This window comes from Triturus cristatus, chromosome 9 (assembly GCF_964204655.1).
Source record: "Triturus cristatus chromosome 9, aTriCri1.1, whole genome shotgun sequence".
In the NCBI taxonomy this organism is placed as follows: Eukaryota; Metazoa; Chordata; class Amphibia; order Caudata; family Salamandridae; genus Triturus; species Triturus cristatus.
This window is the reverse complement of record NC_140592.1, coordinates 302,045,877-302,072,917: the sequence shown is the minus strand read 5'-3', so window position 1 is coordinate 302,072,917 and position 27,041 is coordinate 302,045,877. Positions and strand designations below refer to the sequence as shown.

At 43.8% G+C, this 27,041-nt stretch overlaps 1 protein-coding gene across 1 annotated transcript in view; it reads right to left on the bottom strand.

The window, feature by feature from the left end:
* The window catches only part of LOC146797778 (mediator of RNA polymerase II transcription subunit 29-like), a 73,997-nt gene that overhangs the window by 9,361 nt on the left and 37,595 nt on the right, over nucleotides 1-27,041 (bottom strand). The window contains exon 3 of the mRNA XM_085624967.1: nucleotides 12,969-13,053. Coding sequence (XP_085481093.1) covers nucleotides 12,969-13,053 — 85 coding nt within the window. The remainder of the gene's footprint in view (nucleotides 1-12,968; nucleotides 13,054-27,041) is intronic.

Genomic DNA, 27,041 nt, shown 5'->3' with positions numbered 1-27,041 from the left:
CATGTATGGCAGTGAGCTATGGGGACCAAAAACGGTGAAGGGCCTTTCAATAGTGGAAAATAGCTTTTTAAGGCGCCTTCTAGCCCTTCCAAGTGCCACCCCACTTCAGCCTCTAAGAATGGACATGGGTCTCCCCCCTATTGCAGAGGAGCTTGTGTCTAAGCCAGTGAAGTTTTGGCACAGGCTCTGGTCTACGGACGAACTCTATCATTATAGGGAGGATCTTACCCATGTCATGAGTTTAAACTCCAGTGGCAAAATCCCCTGGCTCAACTTTGTGGAAAACGAATTGTCTGCCATTAATCTCCGTGTCCTGTGGGAGGACCCTGCACGAGGTTGCCGTACAATCTCGCGCAAAGCTCTGGCACAAATCTACAAAGCCAAGTCCCTTGCACATTTGATGGACGCTCAAAATAGCGGCACCCTAACCTTGCGATTTTTAGAATCCAAGAATTCTTATGTTTTTGAACCTTTTATGGATTTTATCTTTCCCATCCTGGCAAGGAAACTGTATGTTCAATGGAGGCATAGCACACTACCTATCAATTCATACACCTCGAAGTGGACAAATGGGGGCAATAAAACATGTCCCTGCTGTAACAACTATGTGGAAGACGACCTCCACATCTTGTTTGTGTGCCCTGCATACCAAAGGCCCAGAAAATATTGGATAGCACCACTCTGTAAGAACCTGGGGTTCAGAGAGTATGCACAAGCATACAGGATTTTGAAAACCAGTACCCTGGGCCACATTGTGTTCGCTGTTTCCAAATTTCTTATGGCCATATGGCTGATTAGAAAGAAAAAATCGTCTGAAGCCCCCTGAACTTTTTAAAGAACATTTTAAATGTAATTTTAAAACTATTCCTCGCTGGGAGAGTCGTTTTTATTCAAATGTATTTTAATATGTTTTAATGTTTGTAATGTTTTCATTGCATCTTTTATGGTCTATATGACCGAAATAAAGAATTTTTGGAATTGGAATTGGAAATTATATCTTTGCAAGTGTAGTAAGTAGCAAATGATGTTCTGGATGGATGCATCCAGTGGGCGTATATCATTGTTAGTGCAGTAAATGGTAAATCTTTTCCATTTTGCAGAGTAGCAGGCTCTAGTAGTAGGCCGTCTGGCCTCTTTTATAATATTCATGCAGTCTGGTGGTAGGTTGAGGTAACCGAACTCTAGGACTTCAGGAGCCAGATCGCTAGGTTCAGTTGATGTGGATCTGGGTGTCTGATTTCTCCATGGTTCTGGGTTAATAAAGACGGGGAGAGGCGCAGTTTTTGGTGTGGAACTAGAGAGAGTTCCAGCAGTGTTGTGAACCAGGGTTGACATGCCCATGTGGGAGCTACTAGTATCAGCTTGAGAGACTGTTTCCTGAGTTTGCGTACCACGAATGGAATGAGTGGGAGAGGCGGAAAAGCGTACGCAAATCTGCCGGACCAGTTCATCCACATCGCATTGCCCTTCGACTGTGGGTGGGGAAACCTGGCGGCGAAGGTTGGGCATTTTGAGTTTGTGTGTGGCGAACAGGTCTAAGTCTGGTTGGCCCCATTTTTGGAAGAATGGGAGTAGGACTTGTGGGTGTAATTCCCATTCGTGGATCTGTTGAGTTTATAGACTCAACAGGTCAGCAATCTGATTGTGAACTCCTGGAAGGTGTTCTGCTAGCAGGTACATGTTCTGGGGAATGGCCCATCTCCAAATGTTCTGTGCGAGCTGGGACAGCTGGAGAGAATGTGTGCCTCCTTGTTTTTGTATGTAATACATGGCTGTCATGTTGTCCGTCCGGATGAGGACAGTTTTGTTCTGGAGATGTAATTGGAATGATTTTAGTGCTAGGAATACTGCCAGTAGTTCCAGGTAATTGATATGGAGCTCTTTCTGTTGAGTGGTCCATGTGCCCTGAGTGGTGTGTGTTAGGAGATGGGCTCCCCATCCTGTGAGAGATGCGTCGGTTGTCAGCACTATGTGTGTTTATAGTGTTCCACCATTTTAGAGAGCGATGTGAGCGGCTGTCCACCAACACCAGATCTGCCAGTTGTCCGTGAGCCTGGTTCCACTGACGTGCTAGACATTCTTGCAAGGGACGCATTTGAAGTCTTGCATAAGGCACAATGAAGATGCAGGACGCCATCATGCCTATGAGCTGCATGAACACTCTTGCTGGAAGAGAGTGTTGGGTTTGAAAATTTGTGATCAGAGCTTGTATTTAGGCTATCCTGGCTGGGCTGGGATATGCTAGTGCTTTGGAGGTATTTATGGTGGCTCCCAGATATTGATGTATGTGGGAGGGTTGGAGATGAGATTTGGGATAGTTTATTGTGAATCCCAAGTTGTGTAAGATTTGAATAGTTTGGCGAGTGTGTAGGATGCATTTGTTGAATGAATTGGCTTTTATAAGCCAATCGTCTAGATATGGGAAGACATGAATTTGTTGTCTCCTGAGATGCACTGCTACTACTGCTAGGTATTTGGTGAATACTCTGGGCGCAGTTGTTACCCCGAATGGAAGGACTGTAAACTGATAGTGTTGTCCGTCCACCACAAATCTTAGATACTTCCTGTGAGCAGGATGCATGGGGATGTGAAAATAGGCCTCCTTGAGGTCTAATGTGGCAAGGAAATTGCCTTGTTGTAGTAGTGGGAGTACTTGTTGAAGAGTGATCATATGGAAATGATCCGAGTTTATGTACTGATTTAGGAGTCTGAGGTCCAGTATTGGTCTTGGCGTCTTGTCCTTTTTGGGGATTAGGAAGTAGAGTGAGTATACCCCTGTACCCGGATGTTGTAAGGGAACTGGTTCTATTGCGTGTTTTTGAAGCAATGAGAGAACTTCTTGTTTGAGGAGCGTAAGATGGTCTGGTGACATATAGCGTTGCTTGGGTGGAATGTGTGGGGGGGGGGGGGGGTAGTGGTGAGTTCCAGGCAGTAACCATACTGGATAATTTGTCTTACCCACTTGTCTGTTGTGATGGAGTACCAGACAGGTAGGAACTGTTTAGAGTCGTCCCCCGACTGGAGTGGAATGGTCTGGGGGGAGTGTGGGAAAGTCACTGTTTAGTGGCGGGAGAGGTACGAGTGTTGGTACTGCCTCGACCTCGTCCCTTGGTGTTGTTTCCTCTATATCCTCCTCTAAAATATCCTCTACTGGGGGATGTTTGTGTAGAGGGTTTGAATGTGGAGGAGGTGTCTGCTCCCATGGTTTTAGAGGCTCCTCTGTAGAAGGAGCGTCGAAAGGAGCCACGTGGTTGTGGAGACTGCAATGCTCCCATGGATTTAGCAGTCTCGGTGTCTTTTTTCATTTTTTCAAGTGCAGGGTCTACTGCTGGTCCAAACAGTTGTTCTTGATTAAATGGTTGGCCGAGTATAGTAGTTTGTACTTCTGGCTTAAAGCCTGAAATGCGTAGCCATGCATGGCGTCTAAGGAGTACACTTGTGTTTATTGCCCTAGAGGCAGTGTCTGCGGCGTCAAGTGCACATTTAATTGAGGCATTTGAGATAAGTTTTCCCTCTTGTATAAGGTCATTTGCCTGGGCCTTGTATTGGTCTGGTAGGTGTTGTATCAGATCTTCTGACTGATCATAGTGAGCCCCATCGTAGTGTGCTAATAGGGCTTGGGTGTTGGCGATACGCCAATGATTAGCAGCTTGTGCTGCTACTCTTTTGCCCGAGGCCTCTAATAGTTTGGATTCCTTGTCGGGGGCGGTGTATCTCCCGTAGTTTGGGAGTTGGCACGTTTCCTTGCGTTGGAAACGACCAAAGAATCCAGAGGGAGCTGTCCTTTGATGTAACAAGGATCTTCTGGGGCAGGTCTATATTTCTCAATTCTTGGGTTGAGTACCCTGGCCCGTACGGGGTCTTTAAATACTTCTGTGGCGTGTTTTATGACCCCTTTAATCATGGGTAAAATTTGAACTGACTTCTGAGACTGTTCAAAAGTGTCTAAGAGGAAGTCTTCCTCGGGTGCATCGGAGTGCATGGCGACGCCATGATAAAGTGCTGCTCTGTGTACTAGTTGTCCAAACCCCAGGTGGTCATCTGGAGGTGATGGTTTGGAGGGATATGGTGTAGGGCCAGGCATATCTGGTAGAGGGTATGCCCAGTCATCCAATGGTACGGTATCTGGATTTGTGAACGGATCATTAAGGTCATTAAGATCACCCGGATCACCCCCTCCCCCTAGGTCATCATCATCATCCTGTGGGGGTGGTGTATGTGATGGAGATGGAAGAGGTAATGGTGGTGTAGGCAGAGGGGGTGGGGTAGGAGGTGGTACAGGAGAGGAAGGAGGAATTGGTGATGTTGCCAAGTCCTTCTACTTTATAGGAACTGGGGCAGGTGTTGTGTCCAGTTTCCGTTTCCTACAAGGTACAGCAGTGACATGTCCAGTTTTTGGATTAATATAGATCCTTTTTTGTGTTGGATCTGGGTGGAAAAGTTCTTGGTCTTCAGGAACAGACTTTGGCGCCGATTTTTTCGGTTCCGATCGAGGTTTTGGGTGATCGGTAGAGTCTTTGGCTTTAGGAGGTGTATTATAGTCCTTAGCCGGTGGTTTCGGTGCCGATGAAGGTTTCGGTGCCGAATTTGAGTCTTTGAGCTTGGGAGCTTTCAGTGCCGAGGGCGCCGGAGCCGGTTTCGGTGCCGAGAGGTCGTGTGTCTTCGGTGCCGAAGGTGCTGGTGGCACAATGATATGTGGTTTGCTCGGGCCCGAGCCACCGGAAGGCTTGTGTTTCTTCGGAGCCGAGCCCGAAGGCGGGGCTTCTGAAGGGTGTTTTCGGTCTCGACTGGGGCCAGCTGGCGAAGTCTTGACTATTGCCTTTGGTTTTGGAGGGGTTGGGGTAGGGGCAGTGGTACTCACGCGTTGCCCCGGAGTAATGGCGTTGTCTGAGTCGTCTGCTTCTGAGATAATTTGAAGTCCCTCGGAATCTTCTTCCGGGACATCGGGACCCTCATCAAAGATGTTTTCTGGTTCCGGGGCTGGTCTGTGTGCCATGATATGGCGTCGAGCTCTTCGATACCAAATGGTCTTTTTGGATCGAAATGCGGCGCAGGCTGGACGGCTGGACTCGTCGTGTTCCGGCGACAGGCACAGGTTGCAGACCTTATGATGGTCACTGTGTGGGAATTTTGCTCCACACTGGGGGCATTTTTTAAACGGCGTCCTTTCCATGAGCCGTAGGCCTCACGGCGCGGATAGGTCCAATCGCCCGCGTCGATGTCCGGAACCGGTCCGATGAATTAGATGTCGAGTGAAGGTGCCTCGATGTAGTTTTGTAAAAGTTTTTCGCTTCGAAAGCTTGTTTTTTTAAGTTTTCTACCGGAGTGGAAAAGTTACATCCGAACCCAATGGCAGAAAAAAACAATCTGATGATGGAGTGGATGCCCATGCGCACTGTAGTCCAAGGGAGGAGTCACCTATCTCGTGACCAAAGACTTCTTCCGAAGACAACAACAACCTGCAAGCATCCGAGCCCAACACCAGATGGCGATCTACTATCCTAAGTGTGTGATCTGCAGCTCATATGCATCGAACATCTTGTTCGCAACATCTAGAATGCTGGTCAAAGTCATACTATCCGAAAATAGAAAGCATGGGTGGGGCTTGAAGAAATGCGCGACTTGAAGCCACAAATTCTCAGTTAGTGGGGTCTTATCTATTTGGTGGTGGTCTTTCAAGAATACCAATAAAAAGTGAGCTGCTGGAGACTTAACATGCCAACTCTTAACAGACGCCATCTAAACCTTCACCCTGGATAAGCAAAACAAAGTCCATACACATTTATCTGCAGTGAGGCACATTTGTATAGCCTTGTTTTGAAATGAGCAGACTTGTTTGTGCATTTTTACATAGCTGAGGGTTTTCCTCAGAGACCTGCGTTATGTCATTTGCATGGTGTGAATGAGTTTAAAAATTACTAACATAAGTGCAGATAATGGATTGTTGGGTGGCAAAGTCGTACTTCTTAAGCTTGGAAAGTAGTACAGTTTGTAACAGATGTGGCCAGAAATCTTGAACATCTGACCCCCACAACCATAGGTTGGTGGAATCCCTGTCTTTGTTCCTCTGTGAAATAATGGACAAGGATTCTCTGGGCTTCATTACAAATGTATGATGGTTTTATATTACCTGTGTAGATTAACCGGTTAATGTCCCTGTAGGTTTATGCAGTTGCCCTGTCTGTTCATGTGCCTTGCGAACCAGCCCCTTAACTCATGGCACAATCTTTGGCTCAGCACCTTTGCAGGAGAGGGGGATACAACTGAATGGCGCAGAGGGCTCCACCCTATCTGCCTGCTTGATTAACTTTAGATCCCTACCCAGACACGCTTTGGACATTTTCAATCTTCTATTGGAGGACAAATGAAACCTATTGTTTTTAACCGAAATTCGGTAACTGAATGACACGTCTGGCCCCGATCAGGCCTTGGCGATCCCCCTAGCTTTCTAATACAATATATTAATCTATCCGATATCTGTCAGTTATTTAATAGATCAAATTTGACTTGCTCCGCCCATAAACTGGAGGGTATTACACCTAAAGAAGGGCTCCCTTTTAAAAAAAACAATTTATTAAATCAATCACGCTAAGTGTGGCATTTTCACTTGCCGTCGTCTTAATTTATAGACCCCCCTGATGGCTCAACTGAATTGGCTGCTCCTATCTCTGATCTATTTTGTGAAATATCGCATGTACGCACTAATTTCATTATCCTTGGCGACTTTATCTTACATGTGAATAAAATATACTGTCCTAATGCGGCTCAATTTGTGACCACCTTAGAGAGTTTTAATCTGGAACATCTTGCAAGGGAACCTGGGCATAAGGCGGGGCATATCCTTGATCTCGTTTTTGTAGATCCTCTAAATCGGTCAGTTCAACCTGCCTTAGAATTAATATGGTATGATCATTTTCTGATTCCTTTTGATATTACTCTCCCCCAAGCACCCCCCCCCTCCCTTCCCAGGTAAGTAATCAAACTAATAGTGTCCTTAAAACCTTGAGACAATGGCATGAAATTTCTGAATCTGTTCTATCTGATACTCCCACAACACCTTTAGAGTTGACACGCACCCTGGATCAAAATATCAATAATTTTAATGTCTGGCTTACAGATGCGTTTGATGCTATTGCCCATGTAAGAACCTCGGCTAGTAAAAGATTGCCCCCCCCCCGTCTGCTCCCTCATTCTCTGCAAACGAAAAAAACCATGTGTAAAAGGCTACAACAGATTTGGAGGAAATCCTATGATGCTGTGGCCACATGTACATAAAGGTAGCGCTGAAATCCTATCATTGAGCTATTATCAATTCCCATAAGGAGTAGATCTACTCATTGGTTGCCAAAGCTGTCAATAAACCTCGGAGCTCTTTAAAATGGTGAACGCCTTCCTTTCTCCTAGGGCCCTTCAGAATAAGCCTACCAAGTCCGACAATTTTTGTGGAGAGCTATCAGAATTCCTTCATAACAAGATAAGTACCATCCATGACCCTTCCTTGAAATTTTAGCCCTATATCTTTGGAGGACTCTCAGAACTGGCTAAATGAAAGTCTGGATCTACTATGGACCAGTGCCCACCTGACATTCATAAAAAGATATATTTGATGGTGAACCCAATCTTGAATCATTTGATGAATTCTTCTACTGACTCTACCCTAGTTCCTAAATGCTGGAAGCATACTCTCTTGCTTCCATTACTCAAACAAGCATTTGCAATGCAATAGGTCTCACATTATAAAAGTGTGAGCAGTTGGCATTGCTAATAATAATGCAACACTAGCTATTGGCTTTGTAAATTATAATGGCATTTATTTATGTGTTTGCTTTATAAAATAGATTTTAAAAAGGCATTGTCATGAACAATGGCAATAGCTTAAACTTTTGCAAATGCGAGACCTATTGCATTGCAAATGCTTGTTTCAGTACTGCAGGCTTTTTTAAAGTTTTAGTCACTACTCAAAATTAAATCCATTTTATCAGCGTTGCCAGTGCTCCTTTATGTTTAATGCCATAAATGAAACACAATGTTCTAAGCAGATTGCTAAATAGCATCTCCAGCCCCGATCACAATGTCTCACTTTATGCTGGACAGTGGGCACCCTGTTTTCATGCAGCACCAAGATGGGGTGAACCAATGCAGAGACTGAGGTCTGTCAGCCTCCGAGGCTCAAAGCATTCCTTGCAACAGTCCGCTGTGTCAAGGTATTGTCATGTGTACAGCACATACTCTGAAACAGCAAGTGGTTTCAAAGTTGGGGGTGACTTCCCAAACTTTCCCGAGGTGTTCATAGTGTTTGGTGACAGCGTATTTATGCTGACAGCCCAAAAAACTGTTTGTGGTTGTGTGTGGGTGTTGTGTGTGGGGTGATTATATGTACAGTCGACACAGCATGAAATTATGTGTAGTGAGAGGGTGAACCTGTGAGCAAAAAGGAGAAACGTTTGATTGAGAAGTGGCCCGAGTGTTTATGAGGGTGCATGGTGGGAGCACCTATGTGTGATGGAGAGTGGTAGAGCCGGGTGTGTTTGATGTCCTTTTCTAATGAAGATTAAGTCAGGACGGCACACGTGTGTGTGTGTGTGTGCGCATTTCTTTGAAAGGAAGAGAGGCAAACTGTGTGCGAAGGCCGGTTGTGGTGGTAAACTTGTTTTGTTACTGAATTATTAGTGTTTTAAGTAATTCTGATTTGTTCCCTTTTTATGGGAAATAGGCCTATTGGCTATGCCAATGCTTGTTACAAGTATGACCCGGTGCTGCAGATCTCTCTCGTGAGACAACATGCGTGATGGTGCAGCGCTCATGTAGTGCTGTGTTGTCTGTAGTAGGAAATCATCTGGTTCTTTAAAGAAATGAACATTTCTGTGAAGACCGCTCCGGGATGCAGGTCTGCAGGTCTCAAGAGAGGCGGGTGCAGCATGGCTGGGCCACCATGGCCGTCGCTTAATAAAAAGCGTTATGCTTCGAATGTCATCATGGGAAAGTTTGCGCAGGCTCGACACTCTGCCGCCTTTATCAGAATGATAATAACTTGTTTTTCCACAGTGCTTAAGATCTTTTACAAGTGCGCAGTGGGCGGACGTCCAGGGCGTCGACCATCAGAGGTGCTGGAGCTCCCGCAGCAGTATTGATCTGACTTACGTCCAAAGAAAAGTGAATTTGAACACTTGTAGAGAAGACTGTTGGGTCCTTGGCTGCTTTTTGTTTGCTTTTGTTTTCATGACGCTCCTGAGTCTGGCCCCACTTCCCTCCCACTCCTACACAAATGTCAAACCATAGGCAGAGGGAGTGTGGGGGTGCCAAACAAAGTGTTGCCCAGGCGCTCTCTGACCAAAGGGCAGCTCTGATTACTGCTAAAGATTTTTGCACAATGTGCTAGGACTGTTCCAGTATGACAGAAGTGTGCGCCCATGACTGGTGAGAGGAGGCCGAGATCAGCAGATACAGGCCGGCGCATAGAGCGAGGGGGTCAGTCGCGTCTCTTCGCGGTCCCTGGTAGAGGAGACACATGTCTGCGCCCTTTGTCATTATCCGTGTACGTGTTGTTAGTTTGTTGCCGGCGTTCACATGGCAGGTGTGGGCTGTTAGTCTGCGGCTTTCATCACCCGCTGCACAGCGCGCCCCTGGGAAATGCATTTTGAGTCACTAGAACATCCCCTAACTCAGAGGAAAACTTTCAAATGCGCGCCCAAAAAGGACTGCTGGAAGCATCTGCCATACAAGAAAAGCAGGAATAAGGGGGCTTAGGGTTTTAGATCTGCGCTCTACCACAAACGACACACCGTGTGATCTGACACACCGTGTGATTTTAGGCACATTAGGAGATTTGTCTGGACTATGAAGTGAGAGTCACCATAGCAGTTTGTAGAGAAGAAGAACAATGGCCTGCGAACAGGGCTTTAGAGAGAAAATTAATCTCGAGCCCAGTGGGGTTGTCTGTTGTCATGCAGTAAGGGAGCGGGAGGATCGAGCCCAGTGGCGCCTGTTGTCTGTTGTCACGCAGTAAGGGAGGGGGAGGAGCGGCTGAGAGAGGGGGAGGAAAGCCTGCCATGCCAGGGATGCTAGAAAGCAGGCTAGCAGCTGTGCACGTGCATTTTTTGTCTGTTTATTTACTAATGTTTACAATAGCGGCACCCGTGCTTTAGTTTTAAGCATCTTAAGCTAAAGCACGGGTGCTGCAATTGCTTCAAAAGTAAACAAATAGACAAAAAATTATTTTTTTTTCTATTCCTTTACTTTTGGAGCAATAGCGGCACCCGCGCTTTAGCTTAAGATGCTTAAAACTAAAGCACGGGTGCCGCTATTGTAAACATTAATAAATAAACAGACAAAAATGCATGTGCCTGCTTCGGTGATCTCAAGATCGCAATTAACAGCAAAGAAAAGCGTGGCCGTCATTGAGGCATGCCGCGCTGGTTCAATTTTTTTTTTTAAAGTTGCGTAAGAGCCTGTCCTGCTTACAACAGTAGGCACGAGAAAGGCAAATAAAAGCAAGGCGCAGCCATGTCACGCTGGCTCAATTAACATGCAGGAAGTGGGATAAGGTAGGGGGTGGCAAATGGTGATCACTTTCGCAGCCGCTTTGATGTTCTCAGTGGCCGCGCGGCTCACTGAGAACATCAAAGCGGCCGCGAAAGTGATCAGGCAGGCTGACAAATGGTGCGCGCGCCCGGCGCACATGCACTGTATTTGGAGGCCTGAAAAGCCACTAGTCTGCACTTCCAAATCCCGGTAACTAAAGCTCTCGCCAGAGCAGTACTAAAGCGCTGGCTCAGGCGAGACCTAAAAAACTAATGCGGACCACAAGATTTTGAGCAATTACAGACAAATTTCTCTTTTGCCAGCTGTGGCAAAAATGCTGGAGAAGCTCATCAATAGGCAACTAACAAACCTTCTACAATCTTATTGTCTAACACGACTCCCAATCCGGCTTGAGGACTGGTTATAGCACTGAGTCAGCTTTATTGGAAATCACCAAATGAATTAAAGGGAACCTTGATCAAAACTCAGCGGCAATGGTGGTGCTACTAGACCTTTCCTCTGCCTTCAATACGGTCTCTCGTGAGACTCTTCGGGTCAGGCTCAGGAGCATAGGGATTCAACACCAGGCCTTCTCATGGTTCAAATCGTTTTTTTGGAGGACAGGACACAAGCTGTCCTGCTATCTCCTTGTTCCTCTGCAGCAAAACCACTTGAATGTGGTGTTCCGCAGGGCTCTGCCCTAAGCCCCACCCTTTTTACCATTTTTCTGGCATTGCAAGCGAGGGTAGCTGAAACTTGCAGTTTTAGGGTGATTTCTTATGCTGACGACACCCAATTACTCCTATCCTTCCAGGAAAAAGGCACGTCAGCACTTAACTCTTTTCAAGCGGGCCTAAAGTCTGTGGGCGACTGGATGACTAACAATTTCCTCAGGCTTAACTCTGATAAAACAGCAGTTCTCTTTTTCGGTTCTAGGTGCTATCCTGATGCCAGCAACTAGTGGCCTGTAGAACTGGGTACCGCCTCTTCACAAGCACTAACTGCTAAGAATCTTGGAGTCATTTTTGACTCAGACTTTTACTTTGCTCCGCAAGTAAAAAGAGCCGCAGCCAGCTGTTTTGCCACCCTGAAGTCTTTAAGAAAAATGATTCGCTTGTCCAGAAAAAAGCGCAAAAGACCTTGCATTCACGCCTTAGTGACGTCCAAACTGGACTATGCGAATAGTCTTTACTTGGGTTTGCCTGCCTACTTGCTGCATCACCTGCAGATCATACAAAATGCTGCAGCCAGAATGATTCTGAATATTCCTCTGTCCCCCAATCTAAAACACCTCATCTCCGTCACTCTCACTGGCTGCCTGTGGTGAGGAGAACCCAATTTAAGGCGCTCACCTTAGCCTTTAGAACCTTGCAGCTTAGAGGACCTACTTACCCAAGAAGAAGAATTATAGCCTACTTCCCATCCCGTTCCAGGAGATCCAGCAGCCAAAGTCTACTTCTAATTCCTCGAGTGTGCAAAGCAAGGAGAGGGAGATAATTTTCCATCATTGCTGCTGTGGGCTGCCCGTCCTACTAGCTTGAGGCTCACTCCATCTGAAACAAGCTTTAGAAAAAACCTGAAAACCTCCCTCTTCAACTCTGCAATCTAACGCTGCTCTTGTTCGACTTCGGCCGCTAGGGTCAGGATGCCTCTTTGGAGGAGGCTGTGCACTTTAGAAATGGCTTTGATTATTATTATTAATCAATTGTTTCAAAAGCCTAATCAAAAGAATATATCTAAGAGGCTTTCTTTAAAAAGGCATTGTATTCTTGTTATCCCATGGATTATAAACAAATATGCAATAGTGCAGACAGTGCTTTTCTCAAGAGTAGTGATTATGTGAATTGCACATTAAGATACTTATATACATTCAAGTTCTTCAGTGTGAACAGCTTCTGGGTATGAGGCATGCTGGAGTAGTTTTAGATGCGGGTATTGGGGAGAAGGTATGAATATGTTAACCTCTCCTGAAGCCCTCAATACGAGTAGGGCAATAATGTCGATATATGCAGTTACTCCGGTTACTGCACAAAGTGGAATTTTGAGTTTTGTGATGAATATCTGCCAGTCAAACCTGCAGATTTAATTAGGGGGGTAAATGCCTGCTACTCATCAAAACATGCACATTTTGGAACAACAAGCATCAAAACTCTATAATATTCCCAAAGACTCATGCTAGGCGATAATTATTGCACGCGAAAAATATTGGTTGTGATCGGATGCAATAATTACTTCACTCAAATTGGGGCCATCTCGTAAGGAGAGCCTTAACAATTAGTGATGTTAGAAAGAATTAGGGATAGTTATCTAATCTGGCTCTTACAGAACGGTGCAAAGCACTGATTTGGTGAACAAAAGTGAAAACTTATGTGAGGAGGTTGCAGTCCAAATGATAACCATCTTCTTCGTCAGGTATAAGGGAAATTGGAACCCACTGAGATACTTACCAAGCAAAGCTCCAGCTGGTCACAGAGACCGTAGAACTCCTCTAGGCTTTTATCAAAGCGCTGAATAGGCCCATCAATACTTTTTCTGCAACACAGAAAAACAAACATATCACTGTGATTGCATTTAGAAATTAGTACACGAGATCCAAGTTAGACTACTCTGTTTCATCCGCCCTGCTCTTTACTCGTGGGATTAGATGCCCCACCCAACATGTATCTAGTAACTACATCTTTGGAGCGTGAGCTAAAGAAAATGTATGATCTACTTGCCACTAAGAGGTTGATTTTACCATTACAGAGGGAACCCATCCATCCTCCTTCGTCCTTATCCCAGAAACATGTTCAGGTGGTACCAAGGCACTCTATACTTGCTCACTGCCTTTAAAAGGAAACAATAGACTTATTTTTGGGAATCACTATTAAGAGAATTAAGCCGCAAAAACAGAGCAACACTTCCTGATCCCCAGTCACAACCTTGCGAAATGTGCTGCAGTGTTAAAGAGACTCATTTAAGATGTTGTGTCCGTCTTTGTCAGCAACCATGCATACAAAGGACAGGACCCACATTCTCCACTTATCAGAGGGTATGGGCAAAATAGAGACATCAGCCAGTGGAGGAGGGTGGGTGCCATAGGCTAAAGGAATTAGGGACTGAATGTATTGTCCAATACAGAGACAACCCAAGGGGCCAGTGGTGGAAAGCTTGAATTTATTTCAGCCACTAGTAATTACCCTGGGCAGCATACTATTCAATGAGAAAATGGTGCAGAGCGTGAATTAATTTCAGCCACTGGTAATCACCCTGGGCAGATCATCTGTACCATTATAAATAGGGAATAGCCCATTGTATACAAGGCTTGGACCCGTCCCAAAAGAGGCAGTCTTGCCCAAACTGGTAGGTCAGGTCCCCACAGAATATAAACAACCAACCCCTAGTTTATTTTGTGGGGCCTCAATAGTGAGGTGCAGCTAGAGACCTACAATACAAAAACCTATGGTCTGGTATGCAGTCCAAAAGTAATTACCAGTGGCTGAGCTTAATTTAGGGACTCCTCCCATCATGCTTTACTTTTTATTTTATGTAAGTGAGATGCCATACTTATCCAGATGCGGGCCCCATAACTCACTTGTTCAAAGCCTCAAGTTGAAGCCTGCTGATGAGGCCCAAATAGGCTGAACCAATCTGGGGGTTGATTGCAGTCCCATTTTGCGGGGAACAGGTATGTCAATTTGGGCTAGATTGTTCCTTTTGAAGCAGCACCAGGACCGATTTGCATAAGGATGGTCCCTGTGTGCACTGGCACAAAGCGCAAAAACATGAGGATATGAATGCAGCCCACATAAATTACTTGTGGCCGACATTAATTCAAGCAATAAGCTCTACTGCTTTTCTTTTTCTGCACTGAAGCATGTGTGACAGTTTAACTTATTTTGTTACCAGCTGCCATTACCGCGAGGAAATAAAACTGTGAAACAGACAATAACATATCTGATGGTAGGATTATCGTGCTAACCATCACTGCCATCATCAGGACAGCGGAAGATCATGTGGAAAGAAGGGTTTAAACAAACAATAACAAAAACAACAACAACAAAGAGTGTAGTGATAGATTGTTTATTTTACAGGTATTACCACACCAATAATGAACTAACTGTTTCTGTAGGCAACTAATTTCCTTGATCACTCCCAACCCCCTCCCTCCATCAGCAAGCTTCCAGCAAAACCAGGGTCAGTAACAGAAACAATTAAGAAATAACATGCCCGAGGTGGCGCTGGTGAATTGAAAAAACACGTAGGTCACAAAAAACACCCTGGTTAGCATTACAGGCTAATGTATACATGCATGTTTTCTCCCACCTTGCAGACTCGCAATAAATTGGACACCTTTATGGCAACCAGTACTCCCAAACTAGTCATGGGTTCAGAGCACTAACTGGCCAAACCTAAATTTGGTTGAAGAACGAGATACTACTTTGTAAACCTTTAAAACAAGTGGTGAGTGGGGATGGTATCACATTGTTTATGCGCTGAAGCCTTTGCATACAACTTCTACTATGTGTGCAAGGAATTAACCTAATTCCCAAGGATACGGGCCAGGGATGGGCTTAAGGGAGATAGTGCACATAAACAGGGTGGATTAACTGCACCAGAAACCGCAAAATAACTTTTCCCGTAACAAGTTAAATCCTATTCACAACTGCAAATGGGACCGATAAAGGCAGCAGCAAGAAAGTGATAAACGGAAAAGCTCAGAGATAGGATGCAACAAACCTACAACCCTTCACCGTAGTGAGGATAGGTAAAGGGCAGCTGCAGCTCTTGGTCTGGGTGCAGTCACTCTCCAATATATGCACCCAATAAGGTATACGCCTCATTAGAGGCAACAGACCCTTGCTGTTCATGCCCTCACCATCTAGCAGCATTGTAATCAACACATCACTCACACCCTCACAAACACAGACAGGAATGGGTATAAGGTATACACAATTCAAAATACAATAAGGACCAACCAGTATCGCCCAGATCAGCTCCCAATTAAAAAACATCTTCAGCAAATTTATGATTCTAGCCCATCTATGATAGGTAATGCAGGCAGTTTGAAATTTGCTGGCAGGTGAATAGTGGAACGGTCACAGATCACATACACACACTGTACTATCAGTCTATTTGGACACCGCGAGGATCAGCTTGCAAACGTGATGTGTAATGGAGCACACTGGGACCATTAATTTCCATGCCCTCTATTCCTACAAACTACAGAGACGAATCCCACAGGTCAATATTCAAATGGTCACTTTATAAACTTTTTTCACCACCAAATCGATGCCTTTCCCTATGACAATTCTGTCCACGTGTGCACTGGCTCATGGGCGACAGAGTAGTATTCGGAGTCGTACAAATCTCACCATCTCAGGAAATAGAATAGTTTAAAAACAAACTGCACACATGTCAGTTTTAATCCTTCCTGGAAAACATTCCTTGGCAAATACTCCTTTAGATTAGAATCCACCAGTGTATATAGTTCTGCACATCACATCTAGCTTTCCACAAACAAACTACTTCAAGGCCAGGAAGGTTATTTTGAAAACAAGATTGCAATCATGGAGGCAAAATGAGCAACCAGACCTCAGATCGTGATAAAAAAAGATAAAAAAATAATGAATTAAGAGAGGAAAATGGCTCTGGTGGCCTTCATCGACACTGACAAGCCAGTGGTAGATCAAGACTTGGAGAGAAGATTTGTGTCTTATTGACTTCTAGGGCTCAAAAGGCCAAAAACAGCGTCAAGATGGACATGTATTTTGACAATGGTTTTGGCGTCTAGTGTTGCAGATGCAATGCTCTCCTTTGCTAGTGGACTCATCAGCACACCGGAGGCCACCATGTCCAGAGATCTCTGGAACCACCCAGGGTAGTGTAGTAATAGATCTGTTATGCTGCAAATGGTCCTGAAGGACATGGTTTTACTATGAATGAAGAATACCCTCCATTGTCACACAACTGATTAAGGCAGAGTTTAAGCATGCTATGTGTACTGGAAGCTGTACAAGACCAACTTAGCCAGGCGATCCAAGTAGGACTAGGAATTTATCTATAGAAGTACCGATGGACGGCCATTAGCAGCACTTCGCAAACCACAAGGATGATTCATTCAGGCTGAACTGAAGGACACTGTCTGGATTTTACTGGCTTCCCCATTGCTTACACGAATTACTGCAACTGCCTATTTTAATGTTAGTTATAAGATTAAAGACACCAGCTGGGTAAAAAAACCAAAAAAACTGTGTAAGTGTAAAATCAGGAACATAGATAAAAAGCAGCAACTGGAATTCCCAACAGACAACAATTAAAATGAAACATTAAGAACAGTAGAATGATTGAATGACAGCCTCTCTGCAGGTTCCAATATTACATTATGCTCAGAGAGGACAGCGCAGTAATCCCCTTTCCAGCTCAATATAAGAACCAAGAGAGCACAAAACCAAACTGAATTAGAGATCACGAACACCCATAGCCACAGGAGAAAATAAATAAACCATTGTGCGCACACAATCCTTCCATACCATATTAGTCGTTCTCCTTTTATCAAAATGTTCCTCTCCACCACTGCATTGACCTTTCTCTTCATCCACTTAAGCAAAATTTCCAACATTCCGCCACTGACTGTCTAGAACCTTCATAGATGCTGCCTCACCGTCTGCACCTCAACAGATTCAAGGTATCTGTATGGGGACATATGTGTCGTTCAAATCAATAATGTCTGATATGGGGTAGTGAGGTATCAACTGCGCAGAGTCTGAAAGGTAGAATCTTAACAAACAAATTCTAACTTTGCATCAGAAGGGAATGTGAACAGCCACCACCCCACGCTGTTGGTTGCAATTGCAAGCAATTGCTAGAAATCAAGACAAAAGTACATTCCCTGAGCAGTAGTGAAACAAAATCAGTTTCACAATAGTGTTTCAGTTAGAAGTTCCAAAAAGAGTAGAAATGTCCAATATCCATTCAAGATCTTTATTTTTCAATTTTCGTAGATGTTCACGAAGGACTTTGTTAAACCACAAGTTCCATTCTTGAGTCAAAACAGCCAACACGTGTTTCATCTATGGTTACAATATTCCATAAAGACTTCTTCAGGGCTGTAACGGATAATTGTATAAACTCATTACCATCAGCCTTATACCTTAAATTATTTTAAACCTCCACCGAACTAAAGAATTATATAAAGGAAACCGAGACAATAGTCATAGAAGAACTTAAATTGTGACAAGGATTACCAACCACCAAAAAGCTAAAAAGTAAAGCCATAGTCCACACAATGGTGCCAGTCAGTAAAACACCACCACAAAATGAAGTTGCGATTAGTAAGAGAAAAATAGCACACTGTAGTGTTTAAAACCAAAAACCACCCAAATTTAGCGCGATATTTTAAAGGCTACCAACCTTAGACAAATATCATAGTAAATTGTATCCTTGAATCTTCAATGTCTTAAAAACGGTAATTTTATTCCTTATGTATAAAATTCTGAGAGGGAAAAAACATACAGAACTTATGGTTGCCAGGTTGAGCCATATCGTAAACCCTAGCTACCTTAGGATAAGAAGAAGAATCACTCACCAATTGCAAGCACGTTATCCCAAATTCAAAGGTATTATGCACCAAGAGCAATAATTCATGGGCTACGTATCCCCAACATCCTCATAATAAAATAACACCTGATAGAAGGAAAAACACAATTTCAATGTTAGGAGCCCCACTCTCTCCAAACCTGTTAATATCACCTAAAACCAATGACCAATGGACTGACTGGGTTTAAAAATTCATATGTAATCCTAAATAATCCGCATAGCATCACAGTCCTCAAAAGAAAAGAGTCGACAAAAAAAAAACCCCGCATTAAATATCGTAATAGACCTACGAAGAAATCTTAACATATTTAAATCATCCCTCTCAATTCCCTTGAAAAAGCCAGAGAAAACGGCAGGCTAGAGCAATAATAAACTCTCACCTCCCGTATCAGGGCACGAGACCTCTCCGTAATCTCCCGGACCGCAAATGTGGCGCGTAACGTGGGCGCCATGTTTTAGGTCGATTTGTTAGAGCCACGTATGATAAACATTGACGGCGGACTAACCCACTCTCAAAATCCAGTACAGGCGCCATATTTGTAAGTGCAATAGTTAAAGCGTTACCATTATAAAAATAACACTAATTCATCAAAAATACATCCGATTCTACCCATACAAAATCTTAATATTAAACCATTGAGTAAAATAACCAAAAACATTTAATCCGCTATTTTTACAAAACATCCTTTAGCGGATGCTGGCAGGGTCGTACTCTCTTGTAAGTCTAACTAACTACGATACACATTAAGTAATCGTGATTGAAACCCTTAAGAGAACTGTCCACATAAGGACATGAGTGATAAGAATAAATATAAGAAAAGAGGAAGAGACAAAAAGAAAAGGACCAAAGGAGATAAAGAAAGGGGGAGAGACCAGTGATTGACAGAAAGTTAAATCAACTATAGAGGGCAAAGTGGACAACACCACCCGTAACCCACTAAATATAACAATATCCATTTTGCCTCACATTGACGGACCCCAAGTTCCCTATTATCACCTCGATTATCATACAGGATATTTTCTATACCATGAAATGAAAAAGAAAGCTTATCTTTCTGCAATTCGAAGTTTGATTAGCCCTAGTTATCCTAGAACCATAAATTCAGATTACACCTGGTTACATAAAGTCAATGTAGGTTCTTTTAGATGTGGCCACTGCAGCATGTGTAAATTTGCAGAACATGGAAGAAAGGATTTTGATTATAATGGATCGATCAAGTATAAGATTTTCCAACATATTGATTGCTCTACAAAGTTTGTTGTGTATGTTATTCGCTGCAAATGCTTAAAAATATACGTGGGCAGCACGATTAGATGTCTCAAAGAAAGAATGGCCGAACATTTTAGAGCCCTAAAAAACTTGGATTTAAGATATCCACTTGTTAACCATGCTATCAATTGCCCCAGTCAGAAAGATAAGCTTTCTTTTTCATTTCATGGTATAGAAAATATCCTGTATGATAATCGAGGTGATAATAGGGAACTTGGGGTCCGTCAATGTGAGGCAAAATGGATATTGAAATTACATGCAGTTGAACGGGGTCTCAATATTGATTCCGAGATACAATATTTTTTGGGTTACTGATTGCTTCACAATGCTGTAATTACATGAATTCTTTAGGTCATACCTTATAACAATCTATCTATATTTACTGAAAATAATTATAGAGTGTATGACCATTTAATGTATTCATTTAGTAATTATTTGTTACATATGTCAAGTCTCTGTCCTTAATTGCGATGAATTTTGCTTGATATTAGCACTTTGCTGAGTTATAGTACAGTATGTTGCTTTCTTGGGATTACCTGAAAATGTGCTTTTTTACTAAGAGATATGTTAAGCTCATGGATATTGTTATATTTAGTGGGTTACGGGTGGTGTTGTCCACTTTGCCCTCTATAGTTGATTTACCTTTCTGTCAATCACTAGTCTCTCCCCCTTTCTTTATATCCTTTGGTCCTTTTCTTTTTGTCTCTTCCTCTTTTCTTAACTTTATTCTTATCAATCATGTCCTTATGTGGACAGTTCTCTTAAGGGTTTCAATCACGATTACTTAATGTGTATCGTAGTTAGTTAGACTTACAAGAGAGTACGACCCTGCCAGCTTCTTCTAATGGATATTTTGTAAAAATAGCGGATTAAATGTTTTTGGTTATTTTACTCAATGGTTTAATATTAAGATATTTTATATGGGTAGAATCGGATGTATTTTTGATGAATTAGTGTTATTTTTATAATGGTAACGCTTTAACTATTGCACTTTCAAATATGGCGCCTGTAGTGGATTTTGAGAGTGGGTTAGTCCGCCGTCAATGTTTATCATACGCGGCTCTAACAAATAGACCTAAAACATGGCGCCCACGTTACACGCCACATTTGCGGTCCGGGAGATTACGGAGAGGACTCATGCCCTGATACGGGAGGTGAGAGTTTATTATTGCTCTAGCCTGCCGTTTTCTCTGGCTTTTTCAAGGGAATTGAGAGGGAAGATTAAAATTTGTTAAAATTTCTTCGTAGGTCTATTACGATATTTAATGCGGGGGGGGGTTTTGTCGACTCTTTTCTTTTGAGGACAGTGATGCTATGCGGATTATTTAAGATTACATATGAATTTTTAAACCCAGTCAGTCCATTGGTCATTGGTTTTAGGTGATATTAACAGGTTTGGAGAGAGGGGGCTCCTAACATTGAAATTGTGTTTTTCCTTCAATCAGGTGTTATTTTATTATGAGGATGTTGGTGATATGTAGCCCATGAATTATTGCTCTTGGTGCATAATACCTTTGAATTTGGGATAACGTGCTTGCAATTGGTGAGTGATTCTTCTTCTTATCCTAAGGTAGCTAGGGTTTACGATATGGCTCAACCTGGCAACTATAAGTTCTGTATGTTTTTTCCCTCTCAGAATTTTATACATAAGGAATAAAATTACCGTTTTTAAGACATTGAAGATTCAAGGATACAATTTACTAGGATATTTGTCTAAGGTTGGTAGCCTTTAAAATATCGCGCGAAATTTGGGTGGTTTTTGGTTTTAAACACTACAGTGTGCTATTTTTCTCTTACTAATCTCAACTTCATTGTTTGGTGGTGTTTTACTGACTGGCACTATTGTGTGGACTATGGCTTTACTTTTTAGCTCTTTGGTGGTTGGTAATCCTTGTCACAATTTAAGTTCTTCTATGACTATTGTTTCGGTTTCCTTTATATAATTCTTTAGTTCAGTGGAGATTTAAAATAATTTAAGGTATAAGGCTGATGGTAATGAGTTTATACAATTATCCGTTACAGTCCTGAAGAAGTCTTTATGGAATATTGTAACCATGGACGAAACACGTGTTGGCTGTTTTGACTCAAGAATGGAACTTGTGGTTTAACAAAGTCCTCCGTGAACATCTACGAAAATTGAAAAATAAAGATCTTGAATGGATATTGGACATTTCTACTCTTTTTGGAACTTCTAACTGAAACACTATTGTGAAACTGATTTTGTTTCACTACTGCTCAGGGAATGTACTTTTGTCGTTCAAATCAATTCCCTGCCCTTAACTCATTATCCTTTCACCGTCAATAGCAGTCCCATTTCTTATCGGTCTCTACTTTACACTCAACTTTAACTACAGCCTGAGCCCACTCGCAGCTTCTTCCCCCTACCACTTTTTCGGTTCCAAATCGAACACATTCTAGTGCCTTCCTTCCTTTGATTCAAACAGATACATTATGTTGCTACACAGTTGCCCAGCTACTGCAAGCAGCAGGAAACAGATATAAATGTACTCAATAACGGAAGAAACAAGAATTTGCAATGCAATAGGTCTCGCATTTACGCGAATTTGAGCTATTGGCATTGTAAATGACAATGCCTTTTATTTAGGTTTGGGTTTTAAAATATAAATAAAAGGCATTGTCATTTAAAATACTATAAGCTTAAACTCTCGCAAATGCGAGACCTATTGCATTGCAAATGCTTTTAACTATATCTTCATTTTACAGTAATTGAAAGCCAATAGTATATGTTTTGTGCTAATATGAACCAACATTTCTGCTGATTTACATAAAAATAAAAAGTTTGCTTACCTGTTCTAAGTAAACTTGCCTGCCTGGAAGTACCCGTACCAATCAAGTGTATGTGTAGGGTTAAAAAGAAAAAAAATATTTGATAATTTGCATTGCAAGCATTTGGTTACTACGTCCAGGTGGTCTGATTTTGACCTGTGTTGCTACTGCTTCCTCATCCTCAACCCCACCGATAAGCTCACCTGCTAAAAAACACCTTTCAGCACCCCTCCAATGCGTACTGGTTAACACGAGAGGGCAATCTAGCTGTGACCCCAAAGTGACCCACACAAGGAATGGCTTCTATCCACGGGTGCCTCAAAGGAACAATTATGCTGCTTTAATTCTTGCACAACAAACACACCATTCACACTGGGACATCAAAGGGACAATCATGAGATCATATCTGGCCATTGTACACCTGCTGCCCCATGCATTCATGTTGGGCTACCAATACAAGGACGAGGCCAGCACAGTCCGTGTGGGCACACCAAGGACGTACACTGATGGCCGGATGCGTGCTCTGTGACGGCAGGGGACGTGGAGAGAAAGGTCTGCTCTGTGAGAGCACAGTGATATTTGTGTGAGGGCTGCTGTGGCATGCATGCTCGGTAAGTGCACAATGGCATGCCATGCTGTGTAAAGCGTGCCGTGACATGCATGCTCTGAGAGGGCATACAAACTGTTTTTTGGTGATGCTCAGAAAAAGGTACGGTGGCATGCATGCTCTATGACTGAGGGTATATTGACTACCATGCTCGATAACAGGGACTGGCGTTCAGGCTCTGTGAGGGTATGACGACATGCATGTTCTGTGCATGAACGCTCTGTGAGGATACTAAGATTTACATCACCTGTGAGAGGTACATACATGCCAACAAAAGGGCCGATTCGCGTGGGAGATCCCCGATTTTTAAAGCTCAAAATAGCTTTATTTTAGGGGTCTCCAGCCTAAAATCTACTCTTCTTCACGGCTAAAAAACCGAGACCAGCCTTGGTTTTAGGAAGCGGTTGTAGCTAGTGGATCCTCACATATTGCGCCTACCTGAAACCAGCTGCAGGGACCGCCCCGACTTACCTGACACTTGGACCTCAGCTGCCGTCTCTGTGGGAGACACCCGAAAACATCTCAAGCCAGCTGGGAATCGGATTTTTTAAATTTATTGTATTGCTCATTTTGTTTACATCCTGCTTGTGCATTTGCTGAGAATTTCTGATCTCAACGCGCTCTGAAGGATCCATGTGTGAAAATGGCTGGGGCTCGGCCAGGTGTCCACGCGTTGCAGCTCAAACATTTCAGGGTCCCCGAGAGCCTGAAGAAAGGCACCAAGTGCATGAAATGTGATGATGTTAGTAGGTGCTCCGCGGCTGTGAGTGGATGCGAATGTGCAGACTGTGCTCTGGGGGCCGCCCCGGGAGCCGGGCATCGCTTGTGCAATCCATCCCGGGCTTGGCAATGAATGAGCCTCGCTCCAGGCGCCTCAGAGACAGGGTCGGCGCTGCGCTGCTGCCAGTCGGGGCGGCACGGGCTGGACCAGACGTGGGCACCGGTGGGGTGCCAGCAGGGAGGCATCCTGTGGCTACTTCTCAGCTGCCCTCGCCTAAAAGTTCAAATCAGGGACAGATGCTGAACACTCCTGTTGACAGGCATCCAGAGTGTGTTTTACGTAGACATTAAAGGAACATATGTGCATGTGGGTATCATTAGCTCACCATTTGGGAATGGTGCGAATTATGTGCAATGCTTGGCATACTTTAGGTGCGCTGCATAGGGAACTCCCATTGAAGGGGCATTCACTCAGCAAAGCCAGTAGCCATGTGTTGTGTATGTGGTGATCCTGACGCTTCCTCTGCCTGACATTCAGGGCAATGGGAGACGCGCTGTAATTCCGCTGTGTGAAATGAGAGGGTTTTGCACCCTGGCGTCTAGAACTCACGACTTGAGTGGGCTCCAGTGCTACCTGCCGTGTTGCTATGCCGAGACGCACATGGGCAGGGTCACTGACAGCGCACTCCAGCTGTCACGCGGCCGGTAATGCCAGCACCGGTGAGGGTTCAGGACCCATGTGGGAGACCCAAGAGTTTAGCGCTCGAGGCCTACTGCAGGTGTGAGTGCACGGGGACAGCAGAGCGAGGAGGGGACGAGCAGGGGCCGGAGGGGAAGATCAAGTTCAGTCATGCCGAGCAGCCTGCAGAGACTGCGGGCACTTGCCAGCTAGAGCGACGGCCTCAATGTGACACACTACCCACTTATTGCTACGCCATGTGATCTAACTGTGTGATCCTTGGCAAATCTTCTCCTTTCTCTCTTCATTTCTCTTCGCTGCAGAACATTCGAGTGTCTTGAATCCGGCAAAACCCGGAATAAAGCATAGAATAACAAGCGCTCGCCATCTGTTTTCACTCAGCCGCTTGTTTATATTTGCATCGCGCTTTTACTTTCACTTGAAGTGAAAGCGCCATGCAAAAATAAACACGGGCGGAGTGAAAACAGATGGCCCCCATAAAGATAAGAAATTGCTTTGCGACAGCAGCAAAGCCGGCGACCCTGTCCGGATCGGCCAGACGAAAAGGCAAAAGGGTGTCAACAAAAAGAACTAATTTCCAATGGCAGGCCACCGTTTGGTATAAAAGGCGACGCCAGCCAATGAAAATGAGGGGCGGGGCTTCAAGTCCCCTTCTCAAATCTACTCTCTTACAATATCTCTCGCCCAGCGAGCACCGCTTTGCACTGCAACGCCAGGCGAGACCTAAAAAGGGATGGGAGCCTCTCTGTGGGTTACAATATTATAGCACACATCCAGAGAGCACTTCAGTAGGTTTACTTCACACAGCAAATTTCCTTCCGGATAGAGAGGAACTTGTATGGGGCGACCATAGAATATATGAAGGAGGCGACCGTCTGAAAAAGAAAAATCCAGATACCAATCAGGATGATAAAAAGTAAAAAAAAATACTGAAGAACGCAAGCCCACTTTTCCGAGTAATAGCTTTCACTTTAAGTGGTCATTCTGACTAAATGGATTTATTTCTATGAAAGCGATACACATTAAGCAGTTCTGCTTTAACAGAATTGGTTCTCACTCTCACTCACAGATGTAATCTCTGAAAATGGTCAGATACCTTATACTTTAAATTCATTTATTATTATTGCTCTGGAAACTTCATTATTTCGAAAAAGAAAACAAAGGTAATTACAGAGGCATTATGCAGGAGGACTGGTGAAACGCACACAACCTCTTCCTGCTCATTAATTACTTGCATACTTCCTTCTGAGGCCTCGAGATTCAAAATGATTGGACATATTAAAAGCTTTTCTCAAGCTTGATTTATTTGTTTGACAAAAGATAGGTTAAGAAGTGAGATAATGTAAAGGAATACTTGTGAACCTAATGGAGTCCACTCATTTTTCATATCATTCATCAACTGCGATAGCCAGATGACCAGATAATAAATAGAGACTCTGCTCAGCCTGACATGGGTGAAGGTTAATTTCATTGAAAGGAATATTGCACCAAGAATTAATCACCTTATACCCGTGTTCACTCTTGCGATACCAGCTTCACTATTCAAAAGTGCCAACAGAGCTCGCCAAATCGACCTAAACCAGCTTGTAAAAATTACTACAGCCAACGTATTCAGAAGCATTAACATGCACAATGCCAAGACTGGTCTTCTGACTTCATGAGTTTGATATATTTAGAAATCGATATTTTATCCAGAGTTAACCTTTCTTTACTCTAGTGTACGCCTAATATAAAGCTAAAGGAGCAACACTCTGGCCAAACTAATATGACGCTAGAAAAGGAACTCCACTTAAACAGGTGGAAAATAAGGTGTATTGCACATGCAACTCCTTGATCCCGAGCCAAGCACAGAATGTGGCAAGGCGCCGGTCTGGAGAGCTCACAGGATACTAGTATGCAGGCAGATTCCAGAGTGCATGTCCCCAACTTCATAAGAGAATACTTAAGTGCCTCCCAAAGGCTACTCCAGTTCTGAAACTGTACAAAACTATACATAAAGACAGCCACAAGGCTAGCCATGTATGATGGGCTAGCCACGTATCATACACTGGTCTATATTATAAACAGGATCTAAGATGCTAAATTAAGTCAACAGGAAAATATTTTACAAGCACATGACTACAACCATCTTTAGAGCCAGGTCTCAAGACCGTAGTATATTCAATTGTCTAGCCAGAGCTGGAGATTACTGAGCAATCCCCTTGCACACAGGTAGATAGCATCATTCGGCTCTGTGTGGGGTCTGCGTAGTCCATGCCGGAATTGAAGTGTGCAGTGCCTATATAGGCACCACCCCAGCACGCAGACCTCCGTTCCTTCTTTTCCATGCCATTAGATCAGCTCCAGATGAGCTCACATCAGTCAATTTATGACTGAATGTTTTGACCATTTTGTCGAGCTCAACTATTGTGCCTTTTCTCACACTTTTAGGTCATGTCACTCAAGAAGCAAACCAGTTTGTGGTCCATGGCAGTAAATATGTTTTAGTGGGGATTAATGGACCTAATATTGATGATCCAGCTGTCTTCAATACTCTTCTGTTAACTCTGCTAGAGTTCCAGGGGACTCTAACAGTCATGGGTGACTTTAACTGCGTTATGAATCAAACTCTAGATTCAACTTCTTGGCGCCCGTCTTTAAGAATGCAGAAAGTGGGGCGTGGCATGCAGCCAACAGCGATGGCCGCAGCCTAGGAGAGCTCCGCGGCAACAAGCGTCTCTCCCGATAAATCCTGGCATGAATCCGCTAACACGGCACATTTAAAATCAAGAATCGGCCGCCGGAAGGCCTCAGCAGAAATCGACGTCAGTCTGGGGCCATTGTCACAACCGGGAGAACCACGGCAACAAAGCCACGAT